This window comes from Apus apus, chromosome 1, assembly GCF_020740795.1.
Source record: "Apus apus isolate bApuApu2 chromosome 1, bApuApu2.pri.cur, whole genome shotgun sequence".
Taxonomy (NCBI): domain Eukaryota; kingdom Metazoa; phylum Chordata; class Aves; order Apodiformes; family Apodidae; genus Apus; species Apus apus.
The window spans coordinates 91,926,311-91,949,294 of record NC_067282.1 but is presented as its reverse complement, the minus strand read 5'-3'; the positions used below and the strand labels follow the sequence as shown (position 1 = coordinate 91,949,294).

The 22,984-nt window shown below is 39.2% G+C and overlaps 1 protein-coding gene across 5 annotated transcripts in view; it reads right to left on the bottom strand.

The window, feature by feature from the left end:
* The window catches only part of JAM2 (junctional adhesion molecule 2), a 36,973-nt gene that overhangs the window by 1,226 nt on the left and 12,763 nt on the right, over positions 1-22,984 (bottom strand). The window contains exons 1-11 of one of the 5 annotated variants that reach the window (XM_051625486.1): positions 20,926-20,946; positions 17,932-18,100; positions 16,596-16,712; positions 13,476-13,541; positions 9,002-9,115; positions 7,624-7,776; positions 5,737-5,942; positions 4,181-4,283; positions 2,383-2,490; positions 1,581-1,596; positions 662-695 (exon numbers count right to left, since the gene is read on the bottom strand). In XM_051625486.1, coding sequence (XP_051481446.1) covers positions 662-695; positions 1,581-1,596; positions 2,383-2,490; positions 4,181-4,283; positions 5,737-5,942; positions 7,624-7,776; positions 9,002-9,115; positions 13,476-13,541; positions 16,596-16,602 — 807 coding nt within the window. In that variant the 5' untranslated portion in view covers positions 16,603-16,712; positions 17,932-18,100; positions 20,926-20,946. Of the gene's footprint in view, positions 1-661; positions 696-1,580; positions 1,597-2,382; positions 2,491-4,180; positions 4,284-5,736; positions 5,943-7,623; positions 7,777-9,001; positions 9,116-13,475; positions 13,542-16,595; positions 16,713-17,931; positions 18,101-20,925; positions 20,947-22,984 lie in introns of those variants that run through there. The other 4 variants (XM_051625469.1, XM_051625478.1, XM_051625450.1 and 1 more) reach the window with 4 other exon arrangements.

Here is a 22,984-nt window from a genome sequence, read left to right as displayed (position 1 = left end):
TTAGTTTGAGCACCATTCTTTTTACACCAATCTGAAAATCTGGAGCAATGTACATGCAGTTACAGCCCTTGAGTCCTCTCGAGGAAGCTGGAAAAACGTAACAACTTCAGCTTCCATATTTAGGCAAGCCTTTTGACCCACATGAATCTTAGGGGAAGTTTGACCCAAAGTTCATCTTGCTGATGCCATTGTGTTTGATTAAGTTCCTTGTTTAACCAATAGGCACAAGCATACCAGAGTGGAATCCTTCACAAACAAGAAATGGCATCATTAAGTGGACAGCACAGAGATGAGATTGCCAAGTGGTGTTAAGTGCATTACCTTTTTACTGTGGTCTGATGAAGGCAATGTATGAAAAGGGGAAAGAAAAGGCATGAAAGAAGCTAACAGAACAGGGAGATGTAGGAAGAAGTTGGTAAAAGACCACCAGGTAGACAATCTAGTTCATGTGGAAAAGAAAAAAATGGCAAAGTATGGAGCAAAGTGCTGTAGTTGTATGGCACTTGAAACTAAGTATTAGGAAGCTATAAATGCAAAGAGGGATAAGGTATCCCCAGGTGGGGGTAGCATGTATGGTTTTGGGGTATGTGCAAAAACATCACAGTTATTAGGAATTTTGAAGACATCTAAAACTTTTTTCTACTGAATGCAAAATACATGCCTTTTCACTTGTAGATTGATAGTTTGTCTTCTTTCTGTTAACAGGAAAGAAACATAGGTTAAATAGTGACTTTTCTGGTGTTTGTTTTAACCCTTTGAGAAGCTTATTTATGAATGCATTTTTCCTGATTTCCAGCAATCCTTGGAGTTTTTCCCCACTTAGGAAAAAGTAACAATAAAAAAATCAATTTGATACTTCGACAGCTGTCATTATCTCTTGAACCACTGCCAAGCTTCCTTAGCTTGTCTTTTCATTGCTTCCAGTTATGCTTTTTGCCTAGGTCATAGCCAGTATTTCTCTTTAGTATTATTATTTTTTTTTTTTACCTGCTGTTATTTAGAAATGCTGAGATAAACTTTTAAAAGCAAAAAATAAAACTAAAAACTTGAGGCCATCCTTAAACAAAGCACACAATTTTAACCTTGTGCAGGAGCACTAAAATAGTTTGAGGAATTCTGACTTGCTACTAAGAAATTTAAGTGCATGAAATAAATCTGTATCAAAGGACTAGACCAGACAACCTCAGGAAGTCTCCACCCATCATATTTTTTCAAAATAGTTCCTGAAATAATCTGTAAACATGGATAAGGGGTCAGTTCAGTTTCGTTCTGAGCATCCTTAGTCCCCTTTGAGGAGGAGACAAATGCATGTCTGTAGCTGAGTTAGGGGTGTAAACCAGAGCTATGTAAAATTACAACATTTGCCACAGTAATAATAATTAATTATTTTCTGACCAGCACACTGGTTCTAGTAAGGGAACCAGCTATTGTGTAGAATCAGGTTTATTTCAGTGTTCAAAAGAGCCACTGTGCAAGGATCATGTGAGAAAGGCCTTAAACAATCACCACAGTCACTAAATCATCAGACATGTAAATTAAGTTTGCGGTGATTTGTGTACTAGCTGTATTGAGATACTTACTGGGAAGAGCTTTCCTCTGAAAAAGAAAAAAAATATAAAAATTAGCACAAGAACAGTTCCCTTAGCTGATTTAAAGTTATATGAAATAGTTATTCATAGCTTATTCAGCTCCTCTGTTTCTAGAAGGAGTTTCTGAACCAAATGTCTAGTTTTGGTCTAGTGAGATTAAGAAGAGTATCAAAGGTAAATGAACTTCCAAGTGACCACGAATTTCACTTTCACTTTTAGACAGTGGACCTTCTCAGACCCGACATTTGACATCCCTTCTTGCTGGGCTGATCTCTACCGGGACTAATGTAAACGTTAGGGAGAAAAGGTTGCGGGGTGTCGAGATTTTCTGCAGCAATCCTTAAAAGCAAGGTTTCTCCACGTGCACTTTCGCCACAACCCAGGAGAGGGAGCCCGTAATTCAGTTTCCCTTTATCAAACTCGGCCGCTCAGACCGTTTTAATAGTTCAAGTGAACTTGGAACAGCTTGTTTTCATGTTGCCTTGTTTTTGCCATCCCTTCTCAACATTAGAGCAGAGAGGCTCTAGGAACCAGGGTTCGGCTCGTTGCTTTCCCTACTCTGCTGTTTGGTAGCCTCATGCAACTGCAGCAACGTCTCCAAGTCATTTGTAAAGTATCTCTTGCAGTAGAAATTGTGCAGACATTTTTATTCTGCCTATAACATTACTGCTGTAATGCTCTTTGGCTTCAGTACCATGGAGTCAGAGCCTTCATGAAAAGGAGAACATGTTACAGTCAGCAGATTGATTTATTTTTTTTCCCCACAAGGAAGGAGTGATTTTACTTTACTTACTTGTAAAGTAGCCCTTTTTTTGGGCATAAAATACTCCAAGGCCACACAATGACATTACCAGAGCCACACATACTACTGCAGCGATGATAGCACTTATATTAAGGTCATCTGTAATTATAAAGCATAAGTCCAATGTTGTTAAGTTGTAAAAATTCCCATTGGTTGGATTTTTTCCCCCTAAATACTACAGGCGTCTTTTGTATTTAAAGGTGGTCTTTGGCCCAGGCAATTTACATAAGTTAATTAGTAAGGTGTAGATAAGTAGTCCAAAAGCATTACTGTATCACAGCCACAGTGACAGGAGTGCTTGATACACTTCAACTCCTTAGTTTGGGTCAAAAGGAACGAAGAAGACAGGTCAAGGGATACATACTTTTCATTATACATATCCAATAAATATTATTCAAGTCATATGTCTCTGGGGGAAAACATCTTGAAATGTGTACAAGTCTTAAAGCAAGTGTTTTCATATAGTTATTTTGCCTAAAATACCTGAAACAGCTGATGACAATGTCAGGTCCCAGTCTTGAAGAATCAGACAAATTACTGAATGGCTTTTTTAAACAGCAAGGCTTTAAAAATTCAACACAATAAAGACCAACAAATGATTTAGCCCAGATGTCTGAAGTTAAACTCTACTGAAACATCTAGCCATTTTTTCATTTTGAAGGTGACCCATGCCCATTTCCTGATATAATCACCAGGAGCTTCAGACAACCATCCATGTTAGAAAAAACAAAAAACATCAAACAAGCAGAAACATTTTCATAGGCTTCATAGGCTATATATCCAATTACTTACTTGGATCCTGAATTTAAACATACATTATTATGTAGTTGGGAATTTTACCCCCAAACCATCAGTTTTTGTGCATTGCTTGACAGCAATTTAGGATTTTGGTAAGTATTTCCACAACAGAGGGATTCTATCTTGGCAGCTTGGGGAATGCTTGCTCATAATCAACCATGAATGCATTAAAAACCATGACAGGTGATTTTCAGGTAAGTTCTAAGAAAGCACCAGACAATTCCTTTATGAAGTACTTGTACACAAACTTTTGTGCAGTATTTGTTACAATCTTCAGCAACTTGAAATGTTTCTTTACCATCTGTTTTATATCACATCTGCAAGAGCTAGTTTTATACTTTCCCAAAACATTCATAGATTTTGGGTTATTATTTACTCTGCATCTCCAGCCTTTTTAAAATTCTTTATTACCTAAAAGATGTTAGACTTCACCGACACTGTCCAAGTAGAAAAGAATCAAGCAATTTTTTTCTTTTAAAATTTTTTTTTTTCACTTCTTCAGTGTTCCTCTGGCAGGTATAAATGAGTCACTCAGTTAAATTTCTGATCTGTTACATTAAGACCTCACACCAATGCATCTCAAAAGGGAGGCTTTTCATAAAGAAAACAAGCCAGTGGACTGGCACATTATGCTGTACAGCTTCCACAAAAGCATTCTGAAAAATTAAGGATCTCATATGAATACTGCTGTTGTATGAAGTTCAGCGTTCAGCAACTTTTTGCCAGGGTGCAAATTATTGCACAGGTGCAATAATTTTAAGGTACTATAACAGCTGCTTTTCTGTGAGACATGTTTTTGCTATAAGATGGCTGTATCATGGTTTAAGTAGCCACGGCAGCTACCTATAAGGAACTCATTATAATCCCTCCTGCAAAATGGCATAATCAAACAGATATAATTCAATCTGGTCTTAGCTTCCCAGCTGCATCATGCAATAAAATAATTCCTCTTGCAAGGCTGTTTTCCACCCTTATTTGCTTTGAAACATACCAACTTGCATTCGCTTCGCTGAGCATCTCTGAGATAATCCAATCCCATTGAAGGCTTCACAGAAATACTCTCCAGTGTCATTTTTTGTAACTGTATTAAATAGCTGTTAAGAGAGAGTCCAAACCAATTATTAGAATTGAAAAAAAAAAAGTCAGGATTTCCTGTGGAATAGAAATTTTGATATGTCAACAGGGTTTGGTTGGTTGATTTTTATTTTTTTTTAAACAAAAAAACCCCACCGAACTGAAATGGGTAAGTTCTGGTCCAGTTTGACCTCATAGTTCAGTTCCCTAGTCATACCCTCTAGTCTTTAAATTCCACTTGTGGTCTAAAAAGGTCTTTTAGATGGACATTTTAACTAGATGGAGTGTATCTACAAGGAGATTCTTTTTCGGTGCATCAGTAGCTTCCAACAAAAGGTGTTTTATTTAAGACATGCTCTAATTTCAGAATCTGTGGTATCAGAACATTTTCTTCATTTCACATACACAAAAATTAAAATAAATAAATGTATGAACGAATGAAGTAGAAAAACGTATTTCCCATGGAAGGTTTGTGGGCTTTCCCCCCCTGCCAAGAAATGGCACTTTCTAATGCTAAATTGCATTATTTATCAAATACTATTGCTGTAAAAATGAAATTAAGGAGATGGACAGAGACTGACTTCATGTCAGTTCCAGGGTTTCCCTGTATTTTTTTTTTTAAATCCTTAGAGCTGCTAATTTTTTTCCCCTTTAATATATCCCATACTTTAAGATTTTCAGAAGTGATTGGTAATGTTGAGTAGTCCACCTAACTTTCACAGTGTACTGAAAGATCCAGAGCACCTCTGAATGTTCAGTCATATTTCAGTTTTCAGGTTTTATCATGCATAAGAGTAGAGTGTCCCTAGAACAACTTTTTACTTCTGAAAAATCTCAGCTGACAGTGCATCTTAAAAAGTATGTATAGTTTTTTTTTAGAAGGAGCAGCTCATGGGGAAGGGACGAGAAAGAGATGGCTAGTTCTGAGTGGGGGAAAACCTCAAAACACAACATAAAACAAACAAGTAAAATAAAACACATACTAAGGTTACTTACAGCCCCAGCTCACTCCCATTGACTTGATAGATACTGGACAAGAATCCATAAATGTCATCAGATTGCCCAGATTTTGGACTGCCCTTAGTGCTGCATTCCCACTGAAGTGAGTTGCTTTCAGAATTTAAGGTGCTATCAAATGTAACTGTTGACGTACTGAGAGATCATTCTCACCTGGCACTGGTCAGTTAACTGACAAGGCAAAATTTGTAATTTATTTTCTAGTTTCTGCTCATTTATCGTTACTGCAGCCTTGCAAATCACCCCATTCTTCTGTATCACCCAATGTCTATGCCTTGTCATTGGTCTGAGGCAGAAAGCACCTTCTACATTTGTTGCCACATATTTCGGCATGACATTGATCACTGACAAAGACCTTGTGCATTTTTTGATTACGACCCCTGTGCATATTTGTACTAAAAAGTGTATTCGGTTTTCTTGGTAGCTGGTTATTACAGAGTTGTTTATCACACTTACCAGCGTGCCAGACTTTTTATTCATGGTGTAAGTTAGGTTTGCTGCTCTAGCACTGCCTGTTCCTGTCTTCTCCCGTAACGCAACACCATTCTTGTACCACTGGTACTCTGAGGGAGGAGACCCCTCAGTCTCCTTACAGCTCAGTTCCACGACTGTTCCCGTCATTGCGGAGCTGGGTATCTCACATACTGGAGTAGTTGGAGCAACTGGACAATGAAATTGCACTTGTTACACAGTCTTATCAGTACTGCTTACATGACAACAGTTTGACAGTCACTGGTGAGATGAGTGCTTGTGTATATGCTTGGCAACTACCAAGTAAAAGAGAAGAGGTGCTGGAAAAAGGGTTGAAGGGCAGAGTCCTGCTACTGGAGAGCACAGTAAAATTTGTGAGATGCTAAAAATAGAAGAAAGAGCCTTGCTCCCAACCTCCTCCTCCGCATGCTGTGTCATCCTGTCTCCTATCTATACACTCTCATCCAACCTCAGCGAGTTTGTTTCACCTTGTTTCTTGTATGGAGCCCCTCGCTCACAGACAGAAGAAGGGTAACTCAGGGAATCTGTAGCCCAGCAAATTCCCCCCTTCCCTGCCCAGTATTAAAAACAGGAGTGAGGAAGGCAATGAAGATTTTTTGTATTAAAAGAAATCAATGGGTTTTTTGAAATAACTATTGTCAGAAAGAATTACCAAGACTAGCTATCATCACAGTCACTGTGTAAATCCCAGGTTGAGGACCAAAGTCAACTGGCTACTAAATTTCAGTTTGAATTAAAAGCAAACATTCTCACAAACAGATGCAGGAGAACTGATAGTTCCTTCTGCCATGAAGACAAATGTTTCTTTTTCCTATTTTTAGTACCATAAACAAGTATTCAGAGGGGTTTTTGGCTGATTTTGAAATAAAAAGCAAAAAATAAGAAAAACAAATGAAATGCTAACCAATTCATATTAACTTTCAACAATATGAGCAACGCGCAATCTCCTTTGGGCTCTAAGATTTCAACTTAAACTAAGAAGCCATATTTAAAAGAAGAAGGCTGTTGAGATAATGGAATAAAGGAGGCTTAAGTTGGGTTACCTCATTGTTGGAGCTAATCGGAAGTTAATTAATTTATCATTCTTTATGATACTTAATTTATAATTTTTAAAGATTGATTAGTTTTGCATAGAAAAAAGAAGTATAGAAACTACAAAAGCACGTATTTTATTTTCTCACCTATATGGAGAAAAGAAGAAAACTACTAGCTCCTACCACTCATCCACTGGGAAAAATATCAAGAACAATGTAAGAGGAATGTGCTCAGTATTCACTTTTCTATCCTTTACCCAACTGGGGAAGAAAACAAACAAAAAATCCCAAAGAACAACCAACCCCACAAGCCAGCACCGTCTCTCCTGTAAAAAATGTCCACAGATTGCTAGCTCACTGGCTGGCATTGTGCAGTCACTGCAGCAGTTTCTCCTTCCAAAAACAGGAGACTGTAGCATATGGGAATGAACTGCTGCTTAGGAATATTTGATGAGAGTTGACAGATGCAGACATTCCAGTGCCAAACACCCTGATCAGCTTATCCAGATTCTCAGCCGCTGAGTGATTTCAGTTTTAGTAGAAATACAAGTTTCACCATCACGTAAGTCAGCAGACATGCTAAGTTTTGAGAACTGAAATCCACATTTACATCAAAACCCCAGTCATATTCCTTTCTAATGCAGCTGTGCATACTGCAAAACTCTTCTGTGAAGTATGTTGTAGAATGTGCATTTATAAAAGCAGCCCAAAGAACACTCATGAATCAGCAGCCACGCACCATATAGACAACCCTACCTTCAAAACCCCTTGCCGTCACTCAGTTTATTTACAGAAGCCCAAGTAATAAAGTTATTACCCAATACTGTGAGAGTAATAATAGCCTCTCCCACGTGTTGCCTCTCATCACTCCTTGCACTGATTTCACAGCGGTAGGTCCCAGAATCCTTTCTAGTCACATTCCTAATATGGATTCCTGTATTCAGCATCTCTGCTCGGCCTCGAAGATCACCTGTAAGGGAGAACAGAGGTTTCTTCTCTTTCCTTATAGCAAATATCTACATTTCATGGGTTTGTTCTGAAATCACATACAATTTATGAACTATTCCTCATTTGTTCAGTGTTAGTTATCTATCACCAAGGAGCAATGTCTAATCCCCCTTCCAAGACAGTAAGAACCTTCCACAACTTGTCCATTTAGAGAAAAAACAATAAAATAAATTAAAATCTCAGTCCAAAAAACCTACATCTGTCATACATTTTCTAGTTGTAAGATGGAGTGCCTTTTTTTTTTTTTTTCTGCAGGTATTTCAAGAAAACATGCATAGCAGTAGTCAGGTGACAAAAGACCTTCCTTATTTTCCACTAGAGGGATGGCAATCAGTCACTTAATATGTTGCAGAAAGAACTCTGAGATCACAGAAAAGTATTTGACATTTTAACTTGGCAAGAAAAACTTACTGGATTTAGCAAAGATACTGCCATCAGACCTGTTACAATGAGGGGTTTTTTTCATTCTATAGCTTGTTTTGAAAGTTACATGCATACACAGAACTGTAAGTTTCAGTGTTTCTCTAAATTAAATATATGCAGAAAAAACCAATTTCATCAGCAAGACCAGCACATCTTGCAAGTTCTACAAACTAAGAAAATTGCTGTGCTTTTATTTTACTTCTCAGCCTTCATTTATTATGCACGAGGTACCAGAGACCCATATTTTCTTCAACACATAAAGCTGAGACAAGTCCTTTTCAGAACATATAAATAGAAATTCCGTTTCTGAAAAGAATACGAATAATTTAAAATATACAGCTGAGTTTATATTTTATGTATATAAAAATTGCTGCATTATTCATATCTAAGCCTCCAGCTCTACAGAAGGCTTCAGAAACCTCTAGTTGGAGTGCAGAACTTGTAATAGTTTTGGGAAATTTATATCTGAATGTAATTTCATTTTTGAAAAATGTCAAGGAACGTGCAGTGCCATTTTTCTAAGTCTTGAGTTTTATAATATTTAATTTCATTAAAAAGGTAACTAATCACTGATGATTTTATTAAGAAGTGCTTTTTTCCCCCCTCTGGGGAAGAATTCTTTTCCTCAAAATAAGATGTTCAGTATGGGGAGTCAAGAGCATTCTCTTTCAGTCATTTCCCTAATGTTATTCCCCAGGAAAGAGCTGGTATCTATACTAGTGAGCGACATGTTAAATCACCAGTCTAAATTTGCAGTGCTGTACCTGTAAATTCACCATTGTAGTAGACAAATGAGACTCCTCGAGACTGGAGTTTCTTCCATTCTATTCTCACGCTTGCCTCTTTTGAAAATTTGTGCTTGCAACTAAGAATAGCCTCTAGATGAGGGGAAAAAAAGCAAAAGGGAAAATTAGAGTCTTTGGCATTAGGTTTGGTATACATTCAGGCTCCATGAATTTAATACTCACCCTTCAAAAGAACTTGAGCAGTCAGCAAGGGCCAGATCTCCCTCTCAAAGTGATGCTATCAGACCATCTCCAGATTTACACAAACACAGTGGGGAAACAGAAACTAGTAATTTTCCCATACTTCAGTGGGCTTTGAATCAAACTTCAGATGTTGGGGACTAGTTATTCCCACGTTAGATGGGCACAGATTCTGTATTACTATATTAATTTTAGCTTTAAGTATTTTTGACAGTGAGTTGACCACCATTAGAAAAGGACCCTGACTCTGTTATCAACAATATTTTGTTAATTACTATTCTGAATTCAGTATCAACAGTTCAACTGTGTAACTTCAACAGATGGAAAACACACTAGTAAGGTGGTTAAATATTCTCCTAAGTAACTTACAAATTTAGTTACAACTTCACGTTCATTATTTTAAGTATATGTGAAAGGCGAGAGTCTGCTTCATTAGTGTTTCCCAATCAAGGACCTCTTCAATGCAGAAGTGGTAACAAGTAGAGGGGGCAGCAACAAACAAAAACACAGACAGAAACATGACAGACATGAACAAATAGAGGTGACAATAAAGACCATCAGTCTCCAAACAAACTGATGGGAATGTGGTGTGGGAAACTGGAGCACGTAGGAGTCTCTTCATCAGTACTTGGAGGGGCCACAGATGTTGAGAGTGTCTGCTGGTGAGTCCCAAAGCACATTTGCCTGGAGTGCGAGCTATCAGGGCAGAGAGGGGTGACTTGAGTAAATTTTGGGTTAGTGACTGGGGTCACACTGGGGGTGTAGGCACCCCTGGGCTTGTGGTGGTGGTTTCTGGAAGTGGGAGTGTATGTGCAGCGTTTGTATCTTCCCTATACCTCATGTGCCCAGAGGTGTGTAATTCACTAGCAAACCTCATGATGGGCAAGCTGGTGAGCAGAGCATGGGTGGCAAAAGGGGAGAGGGGCTGTGCTTATACTCAGGGGATACAAGAACATGCATGTGCTTGTGATCTAGTGTTGCGTGAGGGCTTTCACCACTGAACTTCTACCTCTACCAGCCAGAGAGGAGGAAGGCAGCTCAGCAGTCTACACTTAAAGCTTTATGTGAGTTACCCCCAAGCAGCATTGTATGTGGGTGCTGCTGAAGGCAGTGCCTTGCCTGTGGCTGTCAATGTAGCTGGCAGTGCCAGTGTCACAAGTGTGTGTATGAGTGGGTGTGCACACACACCGATGCATCTCTGGGGCACATACACAGCCTTGCTACTAGTTGAACCTGCAAATGGGAAAGCAGCAGCTGTGTCCATTGGCCTGGGACAAAGACCCTTGTATCTACAGGCACATTGGGCTGGGCTCCTGTGGCCGGGCAGGAGGAATCCCTAGGCTCCCAAATGGGCTGGCAGCAGAGGCTGCTCATCACATCCTTTGGTGGTTACCTCTTATTTTTTCTTGAGTTCAAGAAAAGCAGGTTCATACAATTGTTCATCTTTCTGTCTATCCACTCAGGTTTCCCTGACATATGTATAGTGGGCATCACCAAGCAAATTTCACAGAGAGGCTGAGATTTCAAGAGTTATTGATTATTGCTGAAGTTGCCATAACTGGGTAGGTAATAAACCCAAGTAGTGCTCCTAATGAGGAGCAGATTATACTGGGAGCTCAACTGTTTTTACTCCCTCACAGCAAGACATCAGCATATGCTATCACTAATATGCAGCTTGCATCATAGTAATTGTGGTCTATGCTCAGGCCTACAGTTATTATGGGGGAACTAAGGAGGTAGAGATGAAATAAACTGTATAGATAGGTTATTAGGACAAATTCAGAGTTTCAGTAGTTCCATTGTCCATGGAATAGTATGCTGAAATACTTCCCCCCCCCCAGTAAATAACTCTTAAGTCAAGGTATTAACAAGAATTAATGGGAGACAACACCAGAGGAAAGAATCCAACCACTCATCTGACTGGTTCCAAATTTATTAGTAAGTAAAATCTACTATCTGCCAGAAACTTCTGTAAAAAAAACAAATGCAATATTGATCTTGCCACCTTTAGGCTGCTCATCTTCCAATACAGGCCAGAGTACCAAGGATCAAAAGCCTTTATAATTTTGGAAATGCCTTTCTAGCCCTCGGGATACAATCAACCACTGCACAAACACACAGTCAATCTACACATTAAGTTGCATCCTTCTTTCCAGTCTCAGCAAACAAGGCTGACGGGTAACTTAGAGCTACCGACAGATCTGCCCCCTCACCCTTTGGAGTCTGATTTCCTATGTCTGTGCTGTAAGAGAAACAAAGAGCTTCCAAGGGGCCAGACCGGTAGCCTTGGTGATTTCTCAAAGGGGAAAAAAAAACGTTCAGACTTGAAAGAAAAATTGAGGCAGGAGGGCATTCTTTGCCAAAAACATGTTACACGCACACACACTGATTGCTTCGAAAAACATGCTGTGTACTCAGGAAGCTTGAGGTTCCTGACTTCAGGTTGAGTGGATGGGTGGAGACTTCCTGAATCTTAAGATTTGCTAAAGTTTCCTTTCCATCTTGTTTTTGTACTCTTCTAAAAAGAAAAACCATCATTCAAGTTCAGCTAGCTTTTGCTACTGACCTTGTGATAGTTGGCTGGTCTCATGAGCTGGTCTATGTTACTTGATATAGAGAAAGATCAGCTGAAGTGTTCTCAGCTGAAAAAGTCACCTCTGTCTTAAATGATCTATCCCTTTCTTGCATGCCACAATTTTTTTTCATTTCAGGAAAAAGCTATCATTAATGCTCTCCCACTAATCTTATCTGGATAATGGGAATGGAATGGAACAAGGGGAATGCCCACAGAACAGACAACACAATAAACCCCTCCTTAGTTATCATTGCCCTCTCCCACTTTTTCACATACTATCAGTCAGTGAGACAGGTATTATCAAGAACGGGTTAGCTGACTTGCATTAAGATAGGCCCACAGGACACTGTGCATTACCACATGCTCTGTCAGGCCTAGAAGAACCTTCTGGAATCTTGGAGAGGTCTGGACAATGTTTAATTTGGATTTACATCTGGTCTGTAGGCTATAATTTGTCATTTAGTTATAGAATCACACAACAGCTCAAGTTGGAAGGGACCCATAAGTATCATTAAGTCCAACTTCATGCTCCTTGCAGGGCTACTTAAAACTAAACCACGTGACTAAGAGCATCATCCAGATGCTCCTTAAACTCTGACTGGCTTGGTGCCATGACTGCTTCCCTGGGGAGCCTGTTCCAGTGACTGACCACCCTCCTCTACAGTAACAGGAGCTGGAGAAGAAAAGAGAAATGCATTTCAGGTCAGTTGCATTCAGATAAACAGCGACCTCCATCAGCTCCTGCCGTTTCCTTAGTGCTGATACACAAAAAGAACTCTGCATGGCACCTGTGCTATGGTAAACTGATCTCTATCATACAAATAACAATGAACAAAATGCAAGCCATGTATCATATAAAAAGACAGAACCTTATAAAGCTTAAACATTACCTGAAGAGCTTATCTCTCCTCCTTCCTGTCCTGAGTTCTAAATATATTAAAATTGCTCTTCCCCAAAAGTGACAATACTTGACAGCAGCCGAGCTGACAGTTTTAGAGACCTCCAAAATACTTGATTATTACTTCAAAAAGATGATTCAAGCCTAAAACTCGGCAAACAGTTCTTTCAGTACCCACAGGCCTCATATACATACTACCAGGATCCCTTTCTCATCTACTCAGCAAACACTGGGCTTTCCTCCCTGCCTCCTTAACTTCCCTAGTACGTTACTGGAAGTAATTTGTTATTTTACATGACATGCACATATATAAATAGCCATTATTAATTACTGACAATTAAAAATAGTAATTAAATTATAGCTACTGACAACTAGTTGACTTACAATAGAGAAGGACTTCCCTCTCTAGTCCTTCACTTCTCTGTCTTGTAAGATAATTAATGCTTCTCCTTTCTATCAGTTCCCATCATTTTGGGTGGAAGGAAACCAGGCAGAACTTACACAGCGAGACAAACAAGTCATAGAATCACCAAATAGGTGAGTTTGGTAAGTACCTCTGGGGAGCGTCTCATCCAATCTCACATCAAGTAAGAGAAAATGGGGACAAGACCAAGATTACATAGAGAACAAATGGAGGGAGTAGGAGCAGGACCCCTCAGGGAAGAGAAAGAAAATCTTAACAGCTGCACAGCTTCTGTATACACAGTTTGTATGTATTGTGTATATTAATTATCATTGTGTATATATTAAAAATAATAACAGCAATGCCCATACTGTACCCTTAAACTCCTCTGCTTTTACGTTTTTGTTATCCGTTTCAATGGAAATTCCAGACACTTTATGATCTGCAAGGGGATAGAAACAAAAAGAGAATTCAGCAATAAACACTTGTAATTTCAGATGTGCTTCAGCAGCTACCAGCAATATTTTCAAGACCTCCTTACACTGGGTAGATTAAATATTGTCTACTTGAGATGTCATGGGACTAAGACCTAGACCAGGGCTGGCTATGTGGGTGGCTTTGAGCAATTCATCTTTTCCTTCCCATGCCCTAGCACCTGTAAAAAAATAGCAATAGTTCTCTTTTACAATAGCATGATAATATTTACATTTGAGAAGTCTGTATAAACAGTAGGCATTGTTTTATACTAGGGTTATGTCTCAGTCTGTTTCTAACTGGGGAGACTTGTGTTAATTCATAACTGTATTTTCCACTGCATTACTATTACAAGGCAGGAATATTCACTGAAGAATACCATGCACAGCTTCTACAGGATAAAGAAAATATGTGTAGTAATTGTCAGTTACCTCAGATTCTTGTTGAAATGAAAACATTAGTCAACACTTACTATAGTTTTATATCAAAGAGAGAAAAAGACCCCATACATTCTTGGATATCTCTTGTATTTGGAATACTGAAATTTAGGCTTTCAGCTACAGATTTTCACAGCTGTGAGTCAGCATACTGACTTCCTTGAATGAAGGTACCATGTAGACTCAGAATGGTTTGAGTTGGAAGACACCATTAAGGGTAGTCTAGTCCAAAACCCCTGCAGTGAGCAGGAACATCTTCAACTACATCAGGTTGCTCAGAGCCCTGTCCAATCTGACCTTTAGTGTTTCCAGGGATGGGACATCCACCACCTCACTGGGCAACCTGCTCCAGTGTTTCATCAGCCTCACTGTAAAAAATTTCTTTCTTGTATCTAGTCTAAATCTATGCTCTTTTAGTTTAAAACCATTACTATGTGTCTTCCTAACATTATAGGCCCTGGTAAAAAGTTTGCTCTCATCTTTCTTATAAGGCCCCTTTAAGTACCGGAAGGCTGCTATAAGATCTCCCTCAAGCCTCCTCTTCTTCAGGCTGAACAGCCCCAACTCTCTCAGTCTTTTCTCATAGAAGTGTTCCAGTTCTCTGATCATTTTTGTGGCTATCCTCTGAACTCTCTCCAAGAGGTCTTTCCTGTGCTGAGAAGTCCAGAACTAGACACTGTACTGCAGGTGTGGGTCTCACCAGAGCAGAGTAGAGGGGAGAATCACCTCCTTCAACCGGCTGGCCACATTTCTTTTGATGCAGCCCAGGATACCATTGCCTTTCTGGGCTGCAAGTGCATATTACTGGTTCACACCCAGTTTTTCCTCCACCCCCAAGTCCTTCTCCACAGGGCTGCTCTCAATCTCTTTGCCCCCTATCCCCCAGTATTGATGCCGGGGGTTCCCCCAACCCAGGTGCAGGACATTGCACTTGGCTCTATTAAACCTCATGAGGTTCACCTGGGCCCATTTCTCGAAACTGTCCAGGTCCCTCTGGATGGCACCCCATCTCTCAGTCATACTGACCACACCACACAGCTTGGTGTCATCTGCAAACTTGCTGAGGGTGCACACAATCCCACTATGTCATTGACGAAGCTATTAAACAGTACTGGTCCCACATGCCATCATGGTTTTCAATTCCTTATCGTTCAAGCACGGCACTACATGGGGAATTCTCCATCCAAACTGTTCCTATGGCCCTCTCCGTCCATAATCTTCTGGATTTTTTCAGCATCCTTTAAAAATACAGACTGTGGTTCTATTGGTATCTATAACCATTGGCTATGTGAGTCATGGAGCAACAGTCAGCATAGGTATTTGAGTCCCCAGCACTGCAGCAAAAGTTCAGTTACTCATTCAGTGTATCCTGCTGTGGCGGGTTGACCTTGGCCAGCTGCCATCTGCCCACCCAGCTGCTCTCTAACTTCCCCTCCTCAGCATGACAGGAGAGAAAATAAAAGTAAAAATGCTCATGGGTCAAGAGAAAGACAAGGATCTCACTTAGCAATTACCACCACAGGCAAAACAGATTCAACTTAGAGAAAATAAAATGTATTGCCAATTAAAAATATAGTAAGTGCAGGGATTGTGGAGGATGAGCATTGTGCTCAGTCCCCAGAACACCTGGCAATGTGAAGATAATTTTCATATGTGTACACTACCAGAAGATCCAAATTGGTGTGCAACTATCCTGTGTTTAGTATGTTTTACTTTTATTGTCACCTTTTTGCTACCCCAAAATAGTTACAGCAGATGTTCATAATACAAAAATAAATAAGAAGGGAAGAAGACAATTTCAGCAATGCCATTTACGTACCCTTAGAATACTGAAATAGCAAAAAATATTTGCATTACAAATAGCACTTGGAAATTTTTTCCACTCCATGAAGAACGGAAACTTTCCTGTTGGACTTTAAAAAAAAAAAAAAAAAAAGATAAAAAGATCAAAAAGATCGCCCCACACACAGTGTTGAAACCAGAGGAGGGAACCACTCCTCCAGTGCCTCCCAAAGTAACTGTTACTCCTTTGTGTCCACACAGAGCCCATCTCCTTGTTTTTGTCCAAGCTTGGCTTTGAATACAGCCAGAAGTTATTTCCTTTCTATCTTTTAAGCTCTATTTAAGAAAATTAGCTTTTGACTTTTACCCAAACCATGTTGTTTTAAAAACAGTAACACCCACCCCCCACCCCCCATCCTATATGCACAGAGGTAACAAATCGTATTTATCTACTGAAATAAAATCTTCCTTCCTGTGTTCATCATGGGGAGGAGCATTTTGTTCTGAGGTTCTGACAGCAACTAACACTTGCTAACACTTAGGTGGGATGCATTTCTAGGACACCAGAGTATGAGCAAACCCGTTCATAAGTTATCGGCACATCAGCCTTCTCTGTCTGGACACAAACTAGCTCAGACATATGCAGTTCACCACTGCAGTGCACTCACTGCCTCATGGACCTGGAAACTTCTCTTTAATACAGATGTCATGCAGCTCACTGTCACAGCTGAAGTACTCATAAGCTAGGAACCACAGTAAGAAAACACGTCTTATGACTTCTAGGGCTGGATTATGGTACTTACTTCTCATATGGAAGTTATCATGAAATTACTTTGCATACTTTGTATTGGAAGCTTGCAATTGCACAAAGTCTCCATGTTTTCCCTTGCATCAGGAGATTTACAGAATACATGAAGATCCTATTATGCAATGCAGTAAGAACAAATATGTCAGGAACAAGAACACATAGCCCTCCTCACATGCACAAACCATATATATACACAACTCTCTTGAAGAAGCAGTCAGGTTCAAACAGTAACTTAAGATTGTGCAGAGACATCTAACTGAATTAAAACCTTTATATATTCTGACCAAGCAGAAAGACAAGAGAGCTCTTTAAAACTAGAGCATCTCTTCCTTAAAATATTCTTTTAGAATTATTCAGCACCCAAATTTTAAGCTCTGGATTTTAATTCACCTCATAAAGAGCAATAGTGAAAAGATTATGTATTACTGTACCAGTAAACTTAGTTCAAACACTTTTATACAGACTGAAAAAAAACCAACAAAAGACCAAAACCCAAAAAACCAAAACCCCACTTTTATTTGTCAGTAACTTCATTTGTTTAGGAGTTAACCCCAAAAATACACACTTTCCATTTGATAATCACATAGCTGTAAACTGATAGTACTAGCTGGAGGAATCATTAAGGAAAAGCCTATTAGTCAAACCAAATCAAAGGAAACAGTGTGCCTGGAGGAAATTACATGATAACACAATCAAAACAAAGTTATAAGTACAAGAGAAAAAGTAGTCTTGTGGTTATTTGTTTTGCCAAGTTCTAAATAGCAGGTGGCCTAGAGCACAGCTTAACAAAGGATTTCAGAAGATACTCTTTAAGTTTAGGAAGTCCAGTGTCCCAAGAATAAAGCAATAATGAAGCCAATTATCTTTCTGAAATCCATGAAAGAGAGTAGGAAACTAGACATCTGTTTGGCGTTAGCATGTGACATGTTTAGACATGTGACCACCTCAGGATAAACCAGCAGCAACACGCTTAGATGCTGAGGCAGACTTCTCAGCTATGTAACTACCTACCATGAGGTACTAAAAACGTTGAAATTTGCTGCAGTCACATAATTTAAACACTCATGTCTGCTTTGGCTCTCCTGTTGCCACACTTTTTCCTAAGAGAAGTAGTCCATAGATTATGTAGTCCATAAATAGGGAATTACTGAGACAGAATTAGCTGTAAATCACCTTAAAAAACCAAACCTAACCAAATACTAATTCTTTTTAGTAGACTAAGATGCAGTTGCTACAACCAAAAAGCTACCAACTCTGCTCATGGTGACACTAGCAGGCTAGACTACATTAACTCCAACAGTTAACAATGGGCAGCCAGGGCTCAGACTCACCACTCTTTCCTGCCATGCTGCTGTTAGCCATCAGTGTTCAAGCAGCCTTCATCCTCCATCAGTAATGCTTGGTGAATGCTAACCTTCAGCAAACAAGCTGGCAAGAGATGGGGAGTATTCAAAGCCTCTGCAGGAGTCTCCTCTGTTGGCTGAAGTCCTTAACTGACCTCTGAAATTGGGAGTTTAGACACCACAGCATAGCCTGAAGCAACTGGAGTAACCCAGCTTCATTAAGTGAACAGAACATAAACATGGCATTAGACTTCCATTTTTGGACAAGGGCTAGAAGAAATTATCTCACATCATAAGAAAAAAGGGAGAAAGAAGCTCAACTTCAGTTTTTCAGCTATCTTGAATTACAAAATTTCTTAAATCTTAAAAAATAGCAATAGGACAGGATTTACTTCAGGTGGAGTTTATCTGATTCACAAAAAAACAACCTTGCATGTCTTCAAACACAGAGAACAAATAAGGGTGCAGTCTAAAGAGGCAGTCAGCAGGGTAGGAATAATAAGCCCATCTAAGCCTAGGAGAGCAACTTTGTATTTTAATAGCCATGGTGTGACTGCATAATGGATGGTAACCTAACAGAGAAGGCACATATTTTGGCTGACCAGCTAAAGGGGTCTAAAATACAAAAGGAATTAAAACAGCTTCTCAGCCACCCCTTCACTTATGTGGTAGCTGTCAGCCGCACTTCTGTGGAAACTGCTAGACTTAAAACATGACAAGTCTTAGACACTTAGACCCCAGAGATGCTGCAACTCTCCGAGACCTGGTGATAACACATACAGCTCTTGAGAGTAGCTTAATATGCTGTGAAATATGTGGCAAGATTTTCAACACTCTTACTGACTAATCAGGACATAGATTTTGCAGATGTTTTTAATCATGGAAGAAAACCTAGGGATCCTACAGCAGTGGCAAATGAGAAATTTTTTTCTAGAGGCTTGAAGAAGTGACTTTAACAAAGAAGTTATGTATTTAGTCCTTAAAACTATAAAAGAAAGCAGATGCAGTGCTGGTTTCCTGGCACTATCAAGAAGTGCTGGTAGTGTTTCAAGCATCAGGAAAAAAAACAGGGGTTATTTTCACCCTTTGGCAGTACTAGAAATGCAGTATCTTGGTCTTTAGTCTTGGGAATGACAAAGACACAGCAGACACAAGCTTTTAGATATTCAGAAGGGTCAAAGAATAGAGAGATGCAGGGAATAAAAGCTCACTGGTGAAGTAACACAGCTTAACTTCTATGTTGTAGGTAGTGTCTTTTCCAGGAGATATTAATAACGTCATGAGAAGCCTTGTAATGAACTCTAATTCACGCACACTGATACCTGGTGGCTTTCCCTCCCTTCTTTTTATACAAACCCTCTTCTAATGACTCTTTTTTTTAATTCATGGAGAAACGGACTAGAATTTTGGAGCAAGGGAAGAGTGGGGGCAGGGGGATGACAATAGCTAAAAACAGTATTTGGTTTGGCTTTTCTTTTGAAAGAGCAGCTATTATAAAATTAAAATTCCATCTCTACAGTTGAGTATCTGACACAAAGAAAACTGGACCTTCCCCCCCATCCCAAGTGAAACAAAAAAAAATTCCCCAAAACTCAAAGGCATTTTTCCCCTTCCAGCCCAGGCTTAGAGCCATGCACATGGAGTAATCCCTCCACTCTGTTTGCTCTTTTCACTAAAACACATTCACAACATTTGAATTTGATAACAAGGCCAGCATCCAGATGGCATGTTGGTTAGATATCAGATCTGTATGTCTATGTCTATATGGGACACACACACATTAAGTGTCTTGCTGGGAAGTTGGCAGATACTCTCTTCACCTTTTTTTATTAAAATATCGCAAATTAAGAGCAAAAGCAGTCAAATTTATATATGTGTATATATATATATAAATAAACAAATTATCTACAGATACTCAAGTAAGACAAAGCAATCAAGTTTTATGGTATCATGCCTGGAGGACCTCTACTGAAACAAAGCAAGGTGTCACCCTAAAGGGTGATTTTTGGTGGTTCCTCCAAACAGAAAAGCCTGACAAGTAGTAGGCTGTTTCTGGAAAACAAAACAGAGCAAAACAAGTGTAAAACCCCCCCAAACAAAAATAAACTATCAAAGAACCAAACAAAAAAACCCTAAAAAACCAAAAGCAAACAAACCACCAAAACTTAGGCTAAAGTGACAGTTTAAATGGCCAAGCTGCTCAAGTTCAAACAGTTTTACTCGGATTTACTACTAATTACTTATCCAGAGGTCTAGAGCCTAATACAAAACCCACTGTTTTATTTGGATGTAACAAAACCAATCCTTTGCAATCATCTGTTATAGAAAGTAGGTTTTAATCAGCTTAATTTTCTCTGCCTTTACAATGGAAATCACATGAGAAACAGAATGCAGAACTGCATTTTCGTCCAGCCAGGAGTTACTTAACAGAGGATAAGAAGCTTTGTCACAAGGTGACCAAGAGAAAGATTTCTACCTGTATTAAAAGCTGGTATTGGATGTTCCAAGGACCTCTCAATCTCACAGGTGAAATAAGTTCTCATGTTAAACACTTAAACTACAGAGCAAAGAGGTTTTCATTTGTAAAAGTAAAAGTAATAAGAGACTAAAGTTTTCACAGCCAATTATCTAGTTATTAGTCCTAAGAGTTTAACACCATGTTAATGATTCATTTCAGAGCAGAGCCCCAAGGACAGTTGGCTCTGGTAACACAAAACTGGAAGTGCTTGTAGAGGGGAAAGCAGGGAATAAAAATCAAGTGGCCTGGGAGAAGGGAAGAGAATATTTAGGTCAGGCTTTCTGAAGAAACTGAACATCAAAATAAAACTATTCCAGATAAACTGAACAGTTTCCTAAGTGCTTTCAGCAGTCCACCAACATGGAAAGATGACTGAATAAGGTGGTGTGGGAAACTCACATAAAAATTAAGTAATTATATATTTTTTAAACCAAATTAATAATAAAAATATAAAATTCAATTACCTTCAAAAGTTTGGGTTTGTTTTTTTTTTTCTTTTTGCCTCATCATTTTCTACTCACACAGGAGAGAGGAATGGTTTGAATTCACGGCTTGCAAAGGTTCAATGTAGCATGGAGTTTATTCCAACAGAGAGACAATCCAGAAAACATCTGCTATTAACCAAACAAATATTTATAGCTTGCATTTTTACAAGGCTCAAAACTCTGTTACTCTTCTTGTCTCCATGGCAATTCAAGGGGAGCTTCTGAAAACGGGGGATGGGGTTTTAAACTAGCTGGGCTCTCACAAAAACCCCTATTTTCCAGTCCTTTCCCAGTCCTGCTCAACAGTGGTTTCCACAGCAACTCAGCAGTGGCTCAGATTGTAAATGTGGTGCAAAACTACAGCTGCTTCAGCTGTTGCTTATTTTAAGATGCATCAGGATGCTCACAGCTTGTGTCTAGCACCATCATGTTTCAAAAGAACATGAGAATTGGCTAAGAGAGTAGAAACCCCTTGCCGTTGTTACCCTGCTCGCCTCCTATTACACACTACAGCAGTCATCTGAAGAAACAGGCGTACAGTTGCATTACTAAGTGTAAATGATTCAGCAAAACACTTGGCCTGTGCAAATGCCTAAAGAAATTGTCACAGAATGATTGTTGCATTTAAACAACAAAGCTACGTGCCCAATGCAACCTGGCATCTTCCTCTGAAGTCAATAGTACTAGACAGATTTACATCAACCGTAAAACCAGTTCTGAAACACCACAGAGTTGGGAAACTAAAACAACCCCACCCCTCCCTCCAAACCCACACGACCATTCTGGCCCACAATTCAAGATGCAGATCTCTGGAATTTCCTACAACCTGTAAGTGACTTTTGCTGGAATCGCCAAGCAATTAAAAAAGCACTAACACTTCCAATAAATCAGCTTATTTATACACCTACAAATACACATTACCTAGCCAAAAAAGCCTGAAAGCAAATTAATAGCAAGTCTCTAGGTGCTAGGAAGAGTATGAAGACATTACAATTTTAAGCTGTAAGTAAATACATTGTTGCAGTGAAGAATCTCACTTCCCATAGCCAGTCTCATTAATTAAAGCTGGAACCAAATTTCCTGTGCATCCTCAGTCCCTTCTCAAGTTCATAGCAGTTGTTGGTGTTTGTTGTTTGTGGGTTTTTTTCCCCAGTAGGTCTTCTGAAACCCTTTTTGACGAATCTAAGCATTTATACAAAGCACTCTCACTGCATGAGTACATATAATGTTCTGCCTTCTAAAGGCATAGGAGTAGCTAGCTAACCAGAACTGTGCATTGCAGACAGATCCCAAGTAGCAGGTAACTTGCTAAGTTGACCAACTATGCCCAAATGTCTGATTTTCAGCAAAGTGTAATAAAGCCAAGTCAACATTGTCACCCTATGTCCCCTATTGAAGGAGATGATACATTAATTAAAAAAAAGTTATCTCTGAAGCACATATTGACCAAGAACATGCAGTGAATGTAAGAACAACTCCTTGTGGTGAGTTTTTAAAAAGGGTTTTACACAGGCTTTCTCCCATTCATTTTTTGCTGACTTTGGAACACACCATTACTTCATTCTAGCTAGCCTTTCTATTAATTAAAAAAAAAAAAAAGTCAAGAGTACTTCCAAAAACAGTAGGATGCTCTCAAAATGCAAGTACTCAGCAAGAGCCTTGTGCAATGATTTGTGAATCTGGGATTTCTGTGGAGATGTTTCCAGCAACTGGGGGTAGTAGCAGTGTTTTCACTCGAGCAAATTTCACTTGAACCACGAATTTTAGGACTACATCCTAATAGTGATAAATAGCACTGAACTTAACTTTTTAATTTCTTTTTTTCCTCCAGACTACAGACCGGGTTCTTTGTTAATATGAGCTGGGAACATGATGATCACTTCTTTCCTGGCCAAAATTATTTGGTGAACACTCTCTAATAATCCAAAATCAACTGCCGAATTAGCTCATCCCATTTTCATTCACACATGATCTCTTACACTGCCAAGTTTGCTCAATAGAATCCTCGTGTCAGCAGCAGCTAACAGTCATGTTTGAC